This window comes from Notothenia coriiceps, unplaced genomic scaffold, assembly GCF_000735185.1.
Source record: "Notothenia coriiceps isolate Sejong01 unplaced genomic scaffold, NC01 NC01_scaffold00000311, whole genome shotgun sequence".
NCBI lineage: Eukaryota > Metazoa > Chordata > Actinopteri > Perciformes > Nototheniidae > Notothenia > Notothenia coriiceps.
The window spans coordinates 167,676-188,277 of NW_011333012.1; the positions used below are offsets into that span (position 1 = coordinate 167,676).

Here is a 20,602-nt window from a genome sequence, read left to right on the forward strand (position 1 = left end):
GGAGCAGCTAAACATTGATAGATGTGTTCTTCAGGATTATAATTGTTGACAGCATGAATTCCCAGCCATCGGGTAATTATGAGATGTGAAAGGCTGTCAGCTCTGTGCTTAAGGCACGCAGTGATGCCTCTCGCCTTTGGAGCGGGTTTACCTGCAGGCAGGAAGCCTTAGCAACAAAACTAAAGACTGCTTTATTAAGATCCTGCCAGACACAATGTGCATCCTGCAAACGGGTGCTATGCAACATGTGCTCACATGCATCAGTGGAAAATAGGGTGGTAGAGCAAATGTAGAAAAAGATGGACACTTTTTTCACTGACTGCCATGTGAAATCTACGCTAACTCCTAACATAAAACATTCATGTTTCTTCTTTACACTCAGGAGTTTTTCTATTTTATAAAAGATGATTCAAGTTACTTTGTTAATTAGTTCAGGCGACTGTTCGGTAGTGTGAGGAACAAAGGGTTAGAAAAGTTTACATTTACAACATATTGGAGAAACAATACTAATTAGTGCATAAATTAAACTGGTAAATATACATATTTATGTTTCTATCTTGTGCAGGGGGATTCAGAGACTTCTTGGTGCATGTTGGCCCTTTGCCCAGCTAAATCTTTGCTTATGTAACACACACACAAAAAAGATGCCATGAAGCATGTTGTGGAAAAATCTATGGTCACATTTCCTCCCAGGATTGGTTAAGAGTAGTGAGAAGTTCAGTGACGAAATAAGCAGTTCAATCGAAATGTAGTTTGTATTAAATAACAAAAGATTAATTGTGATATGACTGATGATTCACATGTCATTTAACACATATAGGCTGTCAGATCAACACAAATACTGTGTCATCGGTGTTTTTCCCAGGAGACTGTTTGCTCGTCATAGCAAGGAGGGGAACATTATTTCTGCCAAGTTGCTTCCCTTTAGCAATACAATAGACTCCTGCAGCCATTACTAATGTTACCAGATAAAAAGCAGTGACAGACATCTATTAAAGCAAACAAAGTTGAACTGTCTCACCATAAAATGTGAGTTACATAATTGTGTTACCTATTACTGAACATGGAGCTCTTTTTTTTTACCATTAGTTAAAGGCGTGTTTAGCTGACGTTCAACAATAACACCTATAAAGAACTTAGCAATTACATGCGCTTTTTTAATACAAAAGATGACAGCCAAAGTGTCAGATAACTGTAAAGCGGCAGGTGTTTTGTATCGTGGTGGTCAGTTGGATCATGATTTATCCCTTTGAGCCGCAGTCATTATGTGGTTTCAGCTTTCTGTCCAGCAGCAGCACGGAGCAGACCGACCACATGCAGACTCTGGGTTGCTTAATGAAGGCAGGTTGCTCAGTCTGGACTATTTTTAGCCGACAACAAAAATAACTTCAAGCCTTTAAAGCCAGGCATTTTATTTCCAACTCCTAATGGTAATTCTTTGGGAATAATAACGATTGCACAGTTGGTGAAAGTCACTTTAAATAATTGAAAATGACAGAAAGGCAAGATGTTGAGTGTAAACCTTTTACTTTTTTATTGCTTTTTAGAGATGGAGAATGCAGATTAATCGAAGAGTCCGAAGCCCATGTCTTCATCTGACTCTTCTGATTCCTCTTTCTTCTCCTCCTTTTTCTCTTCCGCTGGAAACGAGACATAAAAGACAACAATCACAACTACAGACAAATATCAATTACAATATTTAACAGCACTTTTGTTCAATAATCAACTTTAGGACTTCTACATGCCATCACAATTTGATTCATTTGCAAGGGCAGTTAATTATTAGATGTGAAAATACAATTTAAAGCAATTCTATAGAAACTGAAAACATCTATTTATAAATTAAAGCTACTAGTAGTATACACACCAGCAGCAGGTGCAGCCCCAGCCCCAACAGCTGCAGCAGCAGCAGCGGCAGGAGCCGCCACAGCACCACCTGCTGGTACGGAGGTTAACTTAGAGAGGCCTGTAGAAAAAAGGTAGAAACAAATATTAGCCATCTTCCTTTAAAAGCATCTTAAAATCTTCATTGCATGTTTTCTAGAAGGGCTGACCTGAGTTCATGACTTCGTTGATGTCTTTTCCATTCAACTCGCTGATGACCTGCAGAGAAAAATAAGACTCAACTTTAGCCACAGAGCATATTCAGGAAAATAAAGCTCCACAGTTTTAAGATTGCATAATGTAAAGTTGTTAAATGGCATACTTTGTTTAAACGGTCGTCATCGGCCTCGATTCCTACGCTGCCCAAGATGGCCTTGATGTCCTTTGCAGAGGGGCTGGTGTTTCCACCGAGCACAGCCAGGAGGTAAGCGGCCACGTAACGCATTCTATATTGAAAGAAAAGTTATTAAAGATGGGTTGACAATTTATATGCACACTTTCAAGGTATACAACGTTGGTGTCTCAATCCTTATTTCTTGTTTGTTCCTGTCTCAAATTATCTTTGAGTTAGACATTTGATTGGATCAAAAAAAGGATTGTAAATATGTCAACTTAGACTCTAGTTATTTGTGATGTGAAATTTTAAAAAAATATTTGAAATTTTAAAATCATTGTGTGAAGATAATTAAAGCAATGATATACATAAACGATTTGTTATACTCTGTTGACAAATATAATCAAATTGAATATTCATTTATCTTCTCTTATTGTGGTCTAATATACGACCAGCGGCCATAATCATGTGCTTAATAATAACTGAACTAATATGAAAAAGGGCCCACGTGTATTTTGCAGGGATGTTATCAATGATGTTGCAGCATTGCTTCTAATCACGACTAGGAAGCTGATATTCATGCTTTCCACGCAGCAGGGTTATTTTTAACTAACTATTGCGATGTCGTAGTGTACGTACCTTGAGTAAAACCTTAAGAACACATTACTCGGGAATATAATATGAGTTGTTCCTCCAGAATAATATACATTTTCTGAATGTGGAACGTTATTTATCTCTGATTAATATGTTTGGGAGGAGCCCAGTTTGACGTTAGCTTAGCTATAAGCTTTAGCTAACATTGAAAAGATGCTTATACCTCCAACACACAGTCACAGCAGATCAAGAATCACAGGCCAGTGGTAAGATAGCATTTTACACATTTGAGCTGTCCTTTCTTATTCAGAAGTGTCACCATGTTTGGCGGTGATGCTAATAGGGACAGCATGGCGGACCAGCGTCTCTCACTGTCCTCCATTTTTTACAACAATATTTATCTACTGCGCCACATCTTTCAGAAACAAAAAGCAATAGTCGAATACATGTACCATTTAGAAATAATATATACAGTATCTAATCGACATTTACTGTTTAAGTTATTCACATGTTGACTTACTTTAAGTCTTAACAGACACGAAACGTCGGTCACGCTAGAGAATCCAGAAGAGGGGAAGAGGAAGGGCCGGGATTTGAGAGGAGTGAAAATGCGTCAATTTGATTGGTCCGCTGGAGTGACGGAGTCAGTATTATAATCCATGATTAGAATACACAAGTGAATGATATCCGCCTGCTGCCTATGTGTTAGTATTTAATCAACAACATGTTAACACTTTATATCCCTATATTAAATAATGGCTTATTAAAGTGATTAACATTATCATGATTCAGTGCTTTTATTATATTCTATAAGTAATGCTTTAAGATCATCTCCATTAAATACAATAGGCTATATGAAAACAGAATACTACCAAGTGTCCAGTTGTTCAGAAAGTATTCAGGTGATTCACTAATAATAAGTGCAACAGTTTCCTCTTAAATATACAAAAATAGTAAAAGTAAGATGCATGAAAATAAAACAATTAAATTGAGTAAAGTAGGTTACCTGAAATGCTTAACTAAAGTACAGTACATGCGTAGATGTACCACAGTCCACCACTGGAAGTATGTTGGATTATATCTAGTTTGTATGATTTTCTGTTTCTTCTCGATTTTTCTATGTCCCTAACCTTTGTTTATTCTTTGTGGCTTAATTGTTTTTCTTGTGTATAACAATCCTGTATTATCAGTTTTGTGTAATGCAGAAGTATATTCCCGATAACATGTAACCTATTTTAACTATTAAAATAACCCATAATGCATCAAAACAGTTTATTTTTCTTCTTTCAGAGTGTTTTATTATATTGTTAGATTATTATTAGGCCTATATGTAGCATGATAATGTTGTGGTTGGTATAAATGGATATTATTTAATAATTGGGGAGGTAATACACAACAAGTTAAGTAAAGTAGTAGTGTCTACTCTGATAATTAATTTACAATGAAGAAAATATATTTTAAGGGTACAATAAAAGATGAATTTATATTGCATGTTGCAATGGCTTTAGCCAGAACAGAATACTAACTTGATCAACAAAAGCAGAACAGTATATGACAGAACAAGGATCTGGTTAATTGCATACATTATTTATTTCCGTAGATCCATCAAAAAACATAGTCCAGAAATCGCTACATTGCTGTATCTCTGGTTAGGACGGAGCTATAACTCTTTACTGGCCATTTGTTATTTAGAAAACACACATAAGATAATACATATAATTGGTTACCCTCTTTTCACAACCTACAATTCAAACAACTCCTCCTGTCTTGTCTGGGTAAAGAGCCAGTTGAACAGAAAGACCAAGCAATCTGACACAAACTCTGCAATCGCTTTCACATTTGTCACATACCACATTTTATAGACAAACTCTCCCAGGAACACAAAGGAAAAAATGACCAAGAATCCGAGGAAGATGCGGTCCATATGAAAGTTTGCCTTTTGTCTAAAGGTCTTCTGCTCCCAAGGTATGGAGTGCTGAGCTTCAGAGTATTTACCAAAGTGTAGCAAAACTTCATGTTCGCCATCCAGCTCTTCCACCGGAGCCTCAGGGTCCTGGTCACCGTCTGCTGCGTCAGCGTCAGCCATTTTAATGTGGTTTTCGTGCTGGAATATTCAAGTTTTCTTTAGTTGTCTGAGAAAATTGATATGATAACGTTTAAGGAAATACATTTATCATACCCAAGTACTGATGTTTTATTTTTTGGTTTTAAGATGAATGTGAATGGTCTTACCTCAAAGATGATTTAGGAGCAAAATAAGATGCACACACAAAATTGAACCTCTTGGCTTTATGTCTTCACAGTCACTTAGACCATGCTCATGCCCCTTCAGCACCTTGCACGGCCACAGGAGTGTGTGGTGCTAAGATGGTTAATGCCAGGCTGGTGATGCAGCACCTCCCTCACTAAGAAGAGGGCTGGGGATTAGAACACACTCAGCAGTTTTAAATCCCTCATCGAGGATGAAGGTGACAGATGGTAAAAAAACGTATTGATATATTTGTGAGGGACACACTGAGACAGACAGATAGAGAGTGAGGGTTTACGAGGAAAGTGTCATTCACAAATGGACATGTATGGAGTAGTGAATTAACACAAAAATGGGAAAAAAAAATCACATGCAATAGGCACATTAAATGCACATATCGAATAAAAAACTTAAACTTGCATATTCTAAGCAAGTTTAGACTTTTTTTTCTTATGCTTTAGGTTCTGTTCAGTGTGGCACGGAAGGGATCCAAGGGGAAGTCAAACTGATGACAAAGCAGAACTGGTGCAGCTTTAGCAGAAGCTTTAGCTTTACAGTTGGAATAAATCACCACAGCATAAAGCTCTCTTGGTAATTTGCTCAAATACTTCAGAGTCTTTTCAACACCTTGCCACGACTATTGAAAAATGGCTCAAACTAGCTGAATTAGCTGAAGAGATGCATCCTGTGACAAAGAGTAATGGCTGGATTGATTAAATGTTACTATTATACTATACTATTAAATTGTTCCATTTGGTTTTGTAACTTTATGGATAATTAGCATTCTAGATGCTAGAATTGATCATTGAGTTAGTATTTACCTCAAAGAACCATTTTGCTCAAATACAGCCCCAAAGTTGCCGCAGAATCTCGTTTAAAATGTTTACACAATTTACATATAAAATTTAAATAGTTGTACATGCAAAATAAGAACAGTAACATTAGTATTATAAATGATAATGGCATGCTTGTTTATTCTGGTGAATTTAGAAAAAAATGTGTTGAACATTAAATGTATGCTTGCATCACTTATCCTGTTGACAATATATAGTAAAATTCAATATGAATCAAATAAGGAGGCCTTAAATAAAAACAAAATAATGCAACTAGATGAGGCTTACTTTTCTTAAAATCTATTTGTGTCAAAGAGATACAAATGGGCCAGACATGAACTTGTCCCACGACTCAACTTTCCAAATATCAATTATCTCATGAGTGCCATCGGGGCACCATCTTACTGCCATCTACAAAGGAGGGCTGTAGTTCTTTGTAGCGATGGATTGACCCTTTTCACATTATCGGTTCCATTAAGTTGATACATGTCAATGTATCAAATCTTTCAAGTTTGACTTTTTTTGCATAATATGGCGAAAGTTTTTCAATAGCACATGCACATTTGACAGCTAGTGCTGACCTTCCCATAAGACTTCTCTCCAATGCATTGAGAGTTATCATCAGTTTAGACATGAGCGACTGCACCATTATCCGACAGCCCGCATGACATGAGTGAGCAGCAGTTGGGAAAACTCGGGGACTCATGACCACTGTTACCTGGTACAGGCCGGCCAAATTACTTCAACAAGATTTGTTTGTTCATTTTGCACATCCCTTGTTCTTTGTTAAATTTTTACATCCACCTTCTCAGTCAGGGTAGGTGTGCTGGTGGGGCACGGGGTGGGCTCTGAGGGTTTACATAACATGCAGTGGCGAGTGATCTTGATCAGCGTGAGACGGAACACCTTTATCCTGAACGCATAAACCATTGGGTTGAGTGCTGAGTTCACATGGGACATGAAAATGCCCACATACATGGCAAACTTGGGTATGCTACACTCGGGGCAGAAGAAGTCAATGCAGTTCATGATGTGTATTGGCAGCCAACACACAGCGAAGAGGAACACCACCAAGGCCAGAGATTTGGCTAGTTTCAGCTCCTTCCGAAAGTACCTCTCTGCATCACACGTGGCTTCAGCGCGCCGGTTGAGCTGTCGCCGGATCACCCTAAAGATCTCCGCATACAGAGCGATCATTATGGACAGAGGAACCACAACCCAGCCAAAGAAATTGAAGTACACCATGTAGTCCATCCTCATGACAGCGGTGAATTCACAGACTATTTCGCTGGAACTGGTGAGGTTCCCTTCGAGGTTACCGAGGTTATTCCATCCTAGCATTGGAACCAATCCAGTGAGGAAGGAGAGGATCCAACAAAGACAGACTGCCACACATGCCCTCCTCTGCGTCACTATGGTGGTGTACCTGAGAAGGAAAACAAATTGAGTTTTTAATCACTTTAATGCACACTATGCTACCGGTTCTTTGAACAAATGCCAGTCTATACATTATTGTTCAGAAGCATTTTTCTCAAGTGCCAGCTTCTGACATCAGGATTCGACTGATAAACAAAAAGTATGGGCAACTGCCAAAGTCCCTTAACAAACTGTGCCTATGTACGTTATTTAGGCAGACAGGAACATTTTCATTTGCTTAAAAGCTTCTGGTGTCTGGCCCATCAATCTGCCCCAATGATGCAGACAACAATATATATTGTGCCATGTCAGACATTGACACTGAAGACCAACTCCTCTTGACTCTTTAAAGCACATACATTATCTGTTGGTTAAAGGGGAAAAACAAGGAGGATCAGAACAATTAGGATTTTCCTGTTTGAGAAAGTAATTATATTCACTGATGGTCACCCACATGTTGGTTTTGGTACGATATATAAGACCATTTTGTATATAAATAAGGATGTACTTGATTTGATTATACTTGTATGGGAAGCTGTATAATGTGGTATCAATTAAATTTCGGTTTGAGAATAAATAGCACTTACGTCAAATACACAATCATATCCAGTCGGGGATTATTCAGACATCCGCTTCCTTTTGGTCTCAGTTATAAATATTTTATTGTGTTTACGGTAAACAGAGTGTACTTGATATTGTAATACTGCTCTAAACTGTGTCGTCACCATATCCTTCATCCATCACAACCAGGCCAAACTAATCTCTATTTTCTATTAATCTGACTATAAATCCTGAGAAAAACAAATGGATTCTTTTGGCTGATAATCTTTACTTGTGCAAAGTTCTGTAACAAGCAACATCTACATAAACCAAGTCTCTTTGGTAAAGCAACTTTAGAAAGCATGCAGATTAGATTACATTTCACCAAGATATTGTTACATTTGGTTTAATCTGTCAATGGCTATGTTACCAGGTTGGTACTTGGTGCTCAGTTACCTCAGTGCTTCAGGTTTAGTAACACGTGGAACAGGAATTGTGTTATTCCTCATTTAACAAACTGATTTTTGTTTTTGTAGGATTAACATGCATACTTCATTACTTACAGAACTCAAACTAAATCCTGACTGTGATAATGTTCAGCCCTAAATGACCAAGTGCATAGTTTTCGGCTGCTTTATTGTATTTGTTTGAGTCTTGTGTTTTATAGTTATGTGTTTTGTGTTGAAATGTATCTGCCTAATGTTTATTTGTTGTTGAATTTTATGTATTATTATTATTACATGTTATTTGTTAGACGCTTTTATCCAAAGCGACTTACAGCTCTGGGTGATGATCAGTACTGTGGGCAATCCCCACAGGAGCAATTTGGGAGAAGTTTCTTGCCCAGTGACACAACGACATGCTGACTGCAGTGGGACTCAAACTTGCTACCCCCTGATTTGAAGTCCAGCACACTATCCACTGAGCCACAGTTGCCCATTATCTATTGCAAATTACCTTGGACTATAAATGCTGTTTTGTGTGACATTGATTAATGTTACTTACCTTTCCTTAAATAACCATAAAGATAAAATAGAACAGTTCCTCACCTGGTGGGAATCTTGACTCGCAGATATCGGTCGATGGCGATGGCCAGTAGGGAAAGGATAGAGCTCTGGGTGATGATCAGCAGCAGGCAAGACAGGAAGAGGCAGGTGTAAAACTGAGTGTTAAATCCCAGGCTAATGATGATAGCCAGAGGGATGACCAGAACTCCTACCGCAATATCAGCCACGGCCAGAGACACGATGAAGCAGAAGGTGGTGTTGCGGAGAGCACGGTTCACACACACAGCCAGCACCACCAGCACATTGCCCACCACAGAGGCCAGGGCAATAGCTGTCTCAATGGAGATGTACATCATGTCCACATGCTCCCGACGCTTGATACCAGGAGAAGAAGACATTTCTGCTCTTTACAAATCTTTACCTTTACTCAGATAGTGAAAAAAAAAAAGAATTGGCTAGTGAAACTTCTTGACTCCACTTTGGGTTCTTTCAGATAAAAAAACAACTCCCATTATGCTCCCTCTGAGAAAGAAGTGTACTTTTCTCTTTGCCAAAATTACACAACGAATGGCCCTTGTGCTCCTGAAGGGATGTTGGATGTTTAATCCTCAGCATGTTGTTCAAGCTTTGCTCAGGACTGGATACCAGTGCATCACTACTCTTCTACATCCTTCTCTCTCTTAGTCACTCTCTCACTGGTCTGCGAAAAACGGGTCATAAAATCAAGGGGAGGGACTTTGCTTTCCGCAGCACCCTGCAGCAATAGTTTTGCTCACATTAAGTGTTTGTGCGTGTGTGTGGTTTATGAGAGGTACTGTGGTCCATTACATAATCAATCAATTAATCAATTTGTGCCTTGCTTTTGTCAAGAATGAAAATAAAGAGCAAGAATCCTTCCTAAAATGTGAATTCCCTTCTTTTAAAGGAAATTATGTTCTCATTTTTATTGAGGGCAATAATGGAAGCAAATCATATGATTATTGTATTGCTGTTTTTATAATGTATTATTCCTATTATTGTTAAAATCTTTTTTAGTAGACCTGAAGATTTTTCCTTTCCTTGTGTGGACCTAAAATATGGTCATACATGTTGCATTTGAATTCTGCAACATAAAAAAGAGAGATACATGAGCTTATTTTGCAGTTATTGTGATATGCTTAATCCTCATTTAATCCATCAACTATGTCTGTAAATCATATTTCATTAGTAACTCTGTGTTTTTCTTAAGTATTCTGTACAAAAGCTGCAAAGAACTCTACATTTACAAATTATTTATGGGTATTTATGCTGTTTTAATGTCCACAGTTAAGTGGTGTTTTATTTGTTTTATTTCCAATCTTTTCTATAACTTGTACTCTGCAGGGTAAACTGTATAAGATCCAAATGTTCAATCACTTTAAAAAAATAAATACTAAATCAAATTTTCTGTTCGAGCCTTTGGCAGAACTATCACTGAGCAAGCAATCAATGAGATGGTCTTCAGTTGCTTAAGGAAGCAAATTCAGTGTCTGCCTATAAATATATTCAGTCCAGTCACTTTACTTAACTTGTTTTTTTATATAAAGGAAGAGATGAGTCAGGATGTCGTGTTATAGGACATTGCCTATATGTTCTCAGGCTCTGGTCCATGTAGTGTTCATGAGCTGACAATAAATCAGTTTTATTAAGCCTCTGTCGTCCTATATGCCTTCATTAGTTTAAGAGGAAAGCATTAACACTTACGGATATGCAATAACTGTAAATGTCAAAAACACTGCAGTATCTTCCAACATATTCATTTAGGTCTTCCTCAGATTGATTTAGTACTGTAAAGCTTATTTTAAAGTGTGGTTATATATGAGCAATTCTAGTAACAATATTATGCTATTTGAGTACCCCCAATAATTGATGTGATTTATAAGTAACATTATCATATCAGTACACATTTGAATGAAAAGAAATATCAGACATATGACATCATTGGTAACCATACATAATGACATATTCCACTGGTATTCCTCTGCAGAAGACTCCCCTTTGTTGTATCAAACAAAAACATCAATATCTATAAAGAGAAGTAATGAATTTGATTATGGTTTTGCAGGGATCCGCTTGCACATGTGCCACAGAGATTACATAACATTAAAGCTCCTGTTACCGGTTCCAATTAACCAAATTATTCCCAAAGTCCTCACAGAGAAACCCAGCTAAATGCTGAATTAATTTCACTTTGACATAATTATTCGAGTGCTCTGCTGTCTCTGGTTGTGTTTATATTAATTGGCAGGGCCATCCCTCCCTACAGGCCGATCATGCAGGCTGCATGGGGCCTCACATTGCGCAGGGGGCCTCATCTCACAATGTTGCTTGGGGCCCCAAATTGGCCAGGGACGACCCTGTTAATTGGTCAACCTCAGGAGTTTCAGAAATGGTATTAGTGTTTGAATCAATAAAAAAAAGAATCAAGCAGTGTTTTTTAATATTACATGTACCAATCAACTCCTTCTGCAGCAGTTAGTGACTCTAGTGAGATGGGGGAGTGCATCCTGAGTGGTTTGGTTAGACTTGGGTTGGCATGTAAGCGAGAGGTAGCTACATACGCGCTAACGATGCTAATCGTAGCATCCAAGTTAAAACGTAATAGAGAAGTGGTATATATTAAGAGGGATATTACTGTAGAACAAAAGGGGTCTGTATGAGGTTGGTAAAATAAGGTAATCTTTGTAAGTTAGAGAGTTATTTTATTAGGTAGGTAACTTTATGCATTGTTAAGGTTAATTTAAATTCGCTATGCTCAATTATGTGTGGACTAGCTAACATCAAAGTTGTGTTGAAGAGCGGCGTACTCACTGTACGTGAAATTAATTCATTGCACTTTTGAAACCAACTTATTATGGCTGTAGAATGTGAACATGTAACTTAATGCCTGCAATTAAGGACGATGAATAGCCTAGTAGTCAATGCTTTAGTGACAAGGAAATAATTTGTTTTAATATTAAATATGACGTTATGTGTGACTTCAGTTCAAATGAAGCTTATTAATTGCATCACATTTGTTCTTCCAAAGTATCATGCAAATAAAAAGGACCCTAACTACACATTACACAATCCAACATGTTGAACAGAAGAGAACTAGAGAATGCAATTCCTGAAGAAATTGCTAGTGGGAATGCTTTATGCTGAAAAGCTGACGCTAAACTGCTATGCTGAAATGCAATCTAAATTCTTCACTTTTTTCTTAAGAAGAAAGTGAAGAATTTAGATTGAAATTATACATGAACACTGGGGGCTTGAATGTGTGATGAGCAGTGTTGGGCAAGTTACTTTTAAAAAGTAACTAGTAATAGTTATAGTTACTGCTCTCAAAAAAGTAACTAGTTACTTTATTAGTTACTAAATTATAAAAGTAACTAGTAACAAGTTACTTTACTTTACTTTCAAAATAATAACAATAAAAATACAAGTTGTTGTGTTGTTCTGTGGCAAAGTAAGAGAAAAGACAACTCCCATCATTGTAGCAATTATCATTATGAAATGTAGTGGAACAATAAAACACAAAAGATATGTTTAGACATTTTGACAGGCATCTTTATTGTAGCTTCAACAATCAAGTTCTAATTAGTGCACTTGTAGTCAGTGTTGGGACTAACACGTTAGTAGTGGTTATATCTCCAAGTTGCAAATGCGCTGCTGCTCTCGCTGATACTTGCATCTGCCATTGTGTGTTTGTGTGTGCTGGTGGTGAGCGTTGCCGTGTGTGTGTGTGTGTGTGTGTGTGTGTGTTAGCATTAGCAAGTGTTCGTGTGTGTGTATTTTCCTCATAAGGCAAGACCCGCCCAACTCAGTCTCTGATTGGCTTACCCTGAAATGTTACCCCTCATTAACCAATCATCACTCCTCTCTGGTCACTTTCACTTTTCCATGGTGTTGTGAGAGGACATCGCTGTATTCGCNCCATCAGGACAAAGCTCCGGACCTGGGGTGACAGGGCCTTCGCAGCAGCCTCCCCCAAAACTCTGGAACTCCCTCCCCAGCCACGTCAGATCCGCCAACACTCTCACATCATTCAAACAATCCCTCAAAACTCACCTTTTCACTCTTGCCTTCAACTCCTAATCAACTATCCCCTTGCCCTTATTCCTCCTAGCTTAGCACATTCTACTTTTGTCGTTATTTTTGTTTTACTTGCTTGTAAGCGCTTTGAGCACCAGGAAAAGCGCTTTATAAATGTAATGTAGTATTATTATTATTATTATTATTGTACTGTCAGATTTGCATAAATGGGATTTGATTGGCTGACGCTTCCACCTCAGCTTCAAAAGTTGAACATTGCTCAACTTTTGAATCCTGGAAATCCTGGAAATCTTCGCTTTGCTTCCCCACAATGCAGTTTGGCGAAAAGCGAGGCAAAGTGACGTCACCCCATTCAAAGTCAATGGGCAGGGAAGCGTTGGAAGATTTTTTTAACACTGCTGTGTAGACGGGCCGTAAGACCAGGGCGAGTTATATTAATATATTATTTTATAATGCAGGTTACGCTTACAGAAGATAGAGTGCAGTGAAATAATAAAATATCAAGTAGAGCTGCTTTTTTTTTTTTTTGTGGCCTGATGAGGTGAATTCAGGTAAAAGCTATTATCCTTTATTGATGTCTGCTATTTAATCTAAACCAATCACAGAGGAGGAGATGTAGATAAAGAGAGCAAGACTGGCTGTAAAAATGAATTTACTGTAAGCTTTGAGATAAATGACGTGGGTTGTGCGACAGAAATCTTATTATATCCTTTTTGTCTTCCTTGAAGAGTACTCCATTGATTTAGCATTGCACTTCTATTAGATTTGTGAACTCATTATTTCTTAAAAAGGATCAAAATCGAGTAGCAAAGCCAGAGCTAGTTCACTATTCTAAGCGTCACTATCCTTGTCACAACTGGCGCCTACATTACCCACAATGCAACTCAACAATCAACAGTTCAATGCTGAGATGCAGGTGAGTTATGCTAATGATAGCCTTAAGCTAATTGCCTCAGAAAGTGTGAAACAGACCATATCTAAAAAGCTCACTTTTTCCTCCATATGCCAAATTTGTACGCCTTGTAGTCTTCAGTCCCAATCATCACAAACTTGTGGACATTGCGTAAAGGAAATGTATCAGACTTCCCACAGCTCCTTTTGCAGGAACAATAGGTTTTAATGCAACTACTTCACATATGCATTTGTACTTCGAAGACCTTTAAGCACAGCTTTTTTCATCTTTAATTGAGGAGCTGTTTTTTTGATTGAAAAGGGAAATTCTGCTATTTGTCAACCTGGATTTTATCATATTTATTTTTTATTATAACATTTTACTTACAACTTCTACTGTGGAGAGTTAGGAAACTCAAGAAAGAACGTCATATAGGGCAGTGAGCGTATTTGTCTCACAGATTTCCTGCAGGTTTTAAATCAACAGAAATCATGAATGTCTTCAGGCATTTCCAGGGGACTTCTCTCTGTCTGTATTTTTTAGATTCTGTTACACTGAAGTTTGTTGGAAAGCGAAGAGGCTTCTTTACACTTTCCCAAAAACCTCTATTGAGGAGGAAGTTTCACCAAGTACAAATAAAGGACACACAATGTATTACAAGCAGGGACACATTTCTCTTTAAAATATCACGGAAATATTCAATGCATGATGAACACTGTGTCTGTAGCTCCTGTACTTTTGTTCTCTCCTCTCAGGCCGTTTGTTAAGTTCACCTCAGGCTGTCTTAAGCCTTTGCGGCCAATCCCTCTTAGTATCACCTCAGCCAGGGATAAATCTCACTTATAACTATCCTCCCATTCTGCCAACACATCTAAACACTCTCTGATCACTTTCAACTGTGTCCTAATGGGGATGCAAGCCATGCCATTACATCACTGCACCCTCCCCCACCTCCCTCTGTCCGTACAGTCACTCTCTCAATTCCCTGCTTTAATTATACCCTGCACTGTCCACCCTGCTGAGCCCCAAATCCCCCTCCGAGGGTGTTTTATTAGGAAACTGGCCACCTGGTCTAGCTTTAACCCCAGGGAGGTGCATCAAGGAAGGGATGCTGGGTGTGTGTGGCCCCTTTTTGCCCGGCCTTGATGACCCACTGCTGGGGAGGGCAGGCAGGCCGAAGCTGGGCAGGGAGGATGAAGAGTGGCCATAGGCCCAGTCTGGGAAGCAGTGACCTACCAGCTGCCATCTTCCTCCCTTCCTGCTCGCTCCTCTTCCGCTGCTGCGCGGCTCCTCTCTCTTCATGTCTATTTTTAGAGCTGGCTGATTTCTACCTTCTAAAATGGGCATATGTGTTGTGGAACAGGAAGGTGTGTGTGGGTTTTTTGTGTGTGTCTGTGTTAGATATACAACTGCCGCTGTTGGCCAACTCGTGCAAAATCTTTCAAACACACACACACCCCTGCTGGTCCGCTCTATAACGTCAAAGTACTGTACATTCCCATACACATGCAACGCGTCGCATTTGCATTCGGCTGCTCTCTGTACTCAGGACCTAGGGGAGACGGTTGATTGAAGGTTTCGTTTCAAAACCAAAAAGCGAAAATAACAAACAGCACGACGAGACCTTTTTGAATTCAGCATTTTCTATATCGACACACTGTTTGTACTTTTGTGGGAACTGTGGTGTAATTTTCATCTTTCTGCTTAGCTAAGCTTGGATCTTCCTCACCTCTCCCTCATCATTAGCTATCCCCCTCTGCACCGCACCGCCTCACCCCCCTCACACCTCCTTACTCCATCGTCCTCAACGGCAAGCCGAGACTAGTATCATACTGAGAAACTACAAAGACGCCACTGAAGCTCCTAACTCGACGCTAGTTACAGTAGCATCTTTGTCAGAGAGCCGGGAGCCGTCATTTTGAAAGAAGCCAACATGCTGGCCTTTTTGGCTGAGGAGGAAGGAAGCTGTATTCCCATGGAACAAGAGAGAAAATAGAGTGGGAAAAAAGGATCCCTGTGGAGATGGAGGGACCAAAAACTACTGTACACCTGCAAGCAGGAGCGCTACAGTACGCCTCAACATCAAAACCAGCAAAGAGTGAATAAAACACACTGGAAGAAAGGATGGGGGGAATATTTTGCATCTTCTGCAGTATCTCTCAAGACTTATTAAGGATGAGCAGCTCTGCGCATTGGGTGATGCAGTTTCTCTTTCTTTCTATTTTTTATTCCAGTGCCCCAACTTTCCCTTGACTTGTGGGATTGCTGAATGAGTGAATGTAAATGTACACCAATTAGAAAAGAAAAAGACTTTCCTGTAAAGCTGCCAAATCCGGGGGCAAGAAGAAGAGGAGATAAAATGCTGCTTGCCTGAAAATAAATTATCTGTATATCAATAACTCTCCACTAATACTCCGTCTGCGGGTCCAAAGAAAGGCGGAGGAGATGTAGTTAATTCCCTGCTGAAGTGTCCTCTGTTAGGAGGGGATAAGATGTAGTGACTTCAATTGGTGGAATATACTAAGTTAATATATTCAAGTACTGACTCAAGTACCTTTGTTTTACTTGATTATTTCCATTCTCTGCTACCTTATACTTCTACTGCAAATGTTGTACTTTTAACCCATTTACATTTATTTGACATCATTAGTTACTTTGGACTTTCATATTTTTCATAAAACCCAGATAATGAAATATCATTTACTGTAATGGATAAAGATACCTGGCATTATAACAAGTAATTAAAATGAGCTACACATTTAACAGCTGCAACATCCAAATGATGAAAACATGAATAGATGACTAATTATATCAAGTGATATCAAATATATATTTTCTTTTTAAATATGACCATTCTACATTTCAAGTACTTTTAGATGTTGGTACTTCAAGTATATAATGTATGAGCATGCTTATACTTTTGGACTTTAGTAAAAACCTTGATATAGTACTTCTACTTCTAACAGAGTATTTCTGCAGGTTTCGACTTTTACTTAAGTAAAACATCAAGAGTACTTCTTCCACATCTGGCGATTATTAACCTAAAATAAGATTTGTATTTAGATATATGCTAAAATCTGAATTATAACCTGCCTGAAAAGCAGTTTTTTGCTCAATAGCAGAATAATAGTCAAATAATGAGTGACAGTATTAAACCCGCACATCTCTCTCATTATGTAGGAATTTGAGTTTGACACCCCTCCCTTCTTAAGTAAACTTCCATCTTGCAGCTTCTTTACTCTCTAAATCCCCTGCTGGCGCACTAGGGGGCCTGCTGCAATCCCCAGAGCCACGGATGACCTGAGAAGAACCAGAACTTTCCACTGTATAGACCCCGTCCAATTTAAAAGTGCTGACTAAGACCAGCGTCTTTCCTGTCCCACCTCCCTCCCATCAGCCCGCTCTGGATCCTTGGTATGGACCTGGCCAACCCTTGTAAGGAAGCCCATTAAGGAACCCATCAATATTTCATCATTGCTCACTCAGAAACATAGTTATAGAAGTTTCCAGGCCGGGGCCATTAGGGGGCAGACGTCAATACGTTATGGCAGCGAGCATCTCTCTTCTCCCCACTTTTACTCCCTCCTTGTCCGTCTCTCGTCTCAAGACAAAGTCACCGGAGAGCTCTCTCAAGACGTCAGTGGTTTCCGCTAGCTCTACATTAAACAAATCCTTAACCATTAAGTATCCAAGAGCACAATATCCCTTCCTGCTGCTGTCAAACGACAAACACCAGTCTCAGGGAGAGGAGGGGGGAGTGTGTAAAGCTGATTTAAGGTAATAAAACCCCAGTCCCACAGAATACAAACAGCTAATTAACAGCATGACACGGTGTGTATAATGTGAGTCTTTAAACACTCTGCACAAACACTTGTGAGATCTTGAGTCATGGCTGTTGGTCTGACACCTCAAACACTGTCCAACTGAGAGAGTGGACAGTCAGTGATTATCATGAGGAGAAACTTGCTGTCTCTCACACACACACACACACACACACACACACACACACACACACACACACACACACACACACACACACACACACACACACACACACACACACACACACACACACCCACAGAATCAGATCAGAAACAGGTTTATTACCAGTTAGGTTGACATGTACGATGAATTTGATTTGATGCCATGGTGCATACATAAAAGTTTACAAAAACACACACACACACACACACACACACACACACACACACACACACACACACACACACACACACACACACACACACACACACACACACACACACACACACACACACAGATTGTGAATCAAACCTCAGATATACAACTTTTCCTCTGAAGAGGCAGGGGGATGTTTAACTGCAGTCTTCTTAGGATTATAATGATTTTATAACCCTTGTTTCAAATTATTACACTTACATTATCCGGGATGGGAACTACCCCCAAGGCTATAGTGTGTTAAGTATTGCTGTAGCAGACATTTTAACGAGTTTTCCTCCAACTCACCCTTCACTGTCCTTGGAACTAAAAAGGTCCCGCTATATATGCATTTTACCAGAGGAAATGGTGGGTCCTCTAGAAGCCCAAACAAACCGGATCCCAGGTCCATACTAATGTAAACAACACCTCAGCACCTCCTGCCGAGTCATTGCACTTATGTCATCCCTTTTAACTCCCTATAGCTTTCATAGTGTGAATCCTGCTCTGACTTTTATTAGACCCTTTTTTCTGTAGTTACTGCCTGTGTGACCTTGTAAAATTATATTTATTTTACTTTAAAATATTATATATTATATTTCTAATGCACACCAGCCATTGTTTTCTGAAAGTAAAGAGCACTTTCAAAATATACATCTCTTTACATTTTTGTCATTTAGGAAGTTGCTTTTGCTTTTACTCTTAGATTGTAATTGAAGACCAATCAGTGTTTGTCTGAAAGTATTAAGCCCCTTTTCACACTTTCAAATATGTATTTATATCAATTTTAGTCATTATGAAAGTTGATATTTATTGACTTTTTACTCTTCGATCTTTAATAAAGACCAACCAATTCAATTCAAATTCAATTAAATTCAAAGATTGTAATGTCACGCACACAATGCATATGACGAAAAAGCATTGCTCCACAATGTCCGTCTGAAATGTGGAGCAGCTCTTTACACGTTCAGATATGTATTTCTCTGTGTTTTACAGTTATAAATAAAGTTGTTGGATTTGCAAGCCTGATTTTTAACTCATCAGAGTGCCGAACCTTAATTAAAGTGATAGTTTTTATATATTTTTCTCTGAGATTTTACTCCGAGACCTTAGACTCCCATGATTATAGTTTTTAACTTTAAAACTCTTATCTTTTTAATGAAGACCAACCAATGTTTATCTGAAAGTGTGGAGCCCCTTTATAAACTTTCAAATATGCATTTTAGTCATTAATAAAGTAAGTTACACTAAGATTTTTGGTGAAGAGCAACCAATGTTTCTCTGGAAATGTGAAGCAACTCTTTACACTTTTAAATCTCTATTTCTCTACATTACCGTTATCAAAAAGTAGTTAAATGCAGTAAAAGTCCAGATTTCGAACTCACCAGAGTGCAGAACCTCTCGGGTGGGTTTCCACAAGTTATTCCTGGCGGATCCACTTTGATCCGCATGTGGTCTTTCATGGACGCGGTTTTCGGCTGGCACGCGTACTGCTCCCACACCGGGCCCTCATCCGTGCTCACCAGGGACTTGCACAGTTCGTACTGGCCCAGCGTGGAGGCTAAGCAGTGCAGTAGCAGCAGAAACACGGCCTGGAGGAGCATGGCAGGTCAGGGAGGGTGGTGATTGGAGCCGGGTCCGGCGCAGGGTGAGGGGGCCACGGAGCTCAGAGAAGGGGTGACGCGCATGGAGCGGAGATCATAAGGAAATAACGGACATCCCCACCGCCATGCTGCTGTACTGAGAGTGAAACGCTGGATGTAAATGCACACAACTCTCCTCCAGGGTTTTAGATTCCCCTATATGTCAGGAGGACACTGGATCTGTGACTGTAACTCAGTGTCTCTTCTCAGATATTGACGGTCCCCAAACTGCCGAGGGAGGGACGCTTCCTTGTTTCTGATGGGTGGAGAGGCGGATAATGTTACAGAGCTTAATCTCGGCATACACTTTAACCATAGTGTTGCAGGGGAGTTGGGTGGGAGTCGTTAACGCGGGTCCATGCCCTCAGAGAGCTGAGTCCCGCAGGGAAACAGTGGCGCTGCTCCGGGTGGATGATGCTGCGTCTTCAGGTATATCCATTGGAGGTTTTGCACCGACCGTGCTCCGCTGATTGTCCTGGGGCAAAATGAGGACAAATGTGATAAGAAGTTAGTCTGAGGGGTGTAGCTTCATCAATTCAGCACTTCCGGAGTCCTGCTGTAAATGCAAGGATATATTTTTCAAAGCTCAGCTGGAGATGAAATGTATCATGCATGGCTTTTTCTCTTTTGCATGAGTAAAGGTTTAATGACATGTATTTGAAATATATATCCAGATGGGTGGGATGCGATCAAATTTAGTAGCATAATTAATTCCTTGAGTATAATCTAGAAATGTGTGGTATTTAGTTTGACAGTGAAAGAAAAACAGATTATAAAAGGAGAACTTTTAAGTGAATGTGTGGTAGGCTACAACAAGTTGGGCAGGTTTGGTTTAACCTGCCTCCTGACTGCGGTGCATTGGCATATTCAAAATAAAGATTTGCAGACACTAAAAGGCTCCGTATTTTGAGGATAACCTTGTGCGTAAAAACACGTGCTGCTGCCGGGTGTCGCCTCCGCGTGCCACAGTTGTAATTGTTCA

At 39.4% G+C, this 20,602-nt stretch overlaps 2 protein-coding genes across 2 annotated transcripts; both read right to left on the minus strand.

Moving 5' to 3' along the window:
• Positions 1-1,510: 1,510 nt before the first annotated feature.
• On the minus strand, positions 1,511-3,440 carry rplp2 (ribosomal protein, large P2). The gene is made up of 5 exons (XM_010766478.1): positions 3,333-3,440; positions 2,207-2,330; positions 2,055-2,103; positions 1,868-1,966; positions 1,511-1,640 (listed from the first exon to the last, which is right to left on the minus strand). The coding sequence occupies exons 2-5, from the start codon at positions 2,327-2,329 to the stop codon at positions 1,564-1,566; spliced, it is 348 nt and encodes a 115-aa protein (XP_010764780.1). The 5' UTR covers position 2,330; positions 3,333-3,440; the 3' UTR covers positions 1,511-1,563.
• A 2,950-nt stretch (positions 3,441-6,390) lies between these two features.
• On the minus strand, positions 6,391-9,275 carry LOC104941391 (adenosine receptor A1-like). Its single transcript, XM_010766492.1, has 2 exons — positions 8,899-9,275; positions 6,391-7,319 (listed from the first exon to the last, which is right to left on the minus strand). The coding sequence occupies exons 1-2, from the start codon at positions 9,252-9,254 to the stop codon at positions 6,680-6,682; spliced, it is 996 nt and encodes a 331-aa protein (XP_010764794.1). The 5' UTR covers positions 9,255-9,275; the 3' UTR covers positions 6,391-6,679.
• Between the last annotated feature and the right edge of the window lie 11,327 nt (positions 9,276-20,602).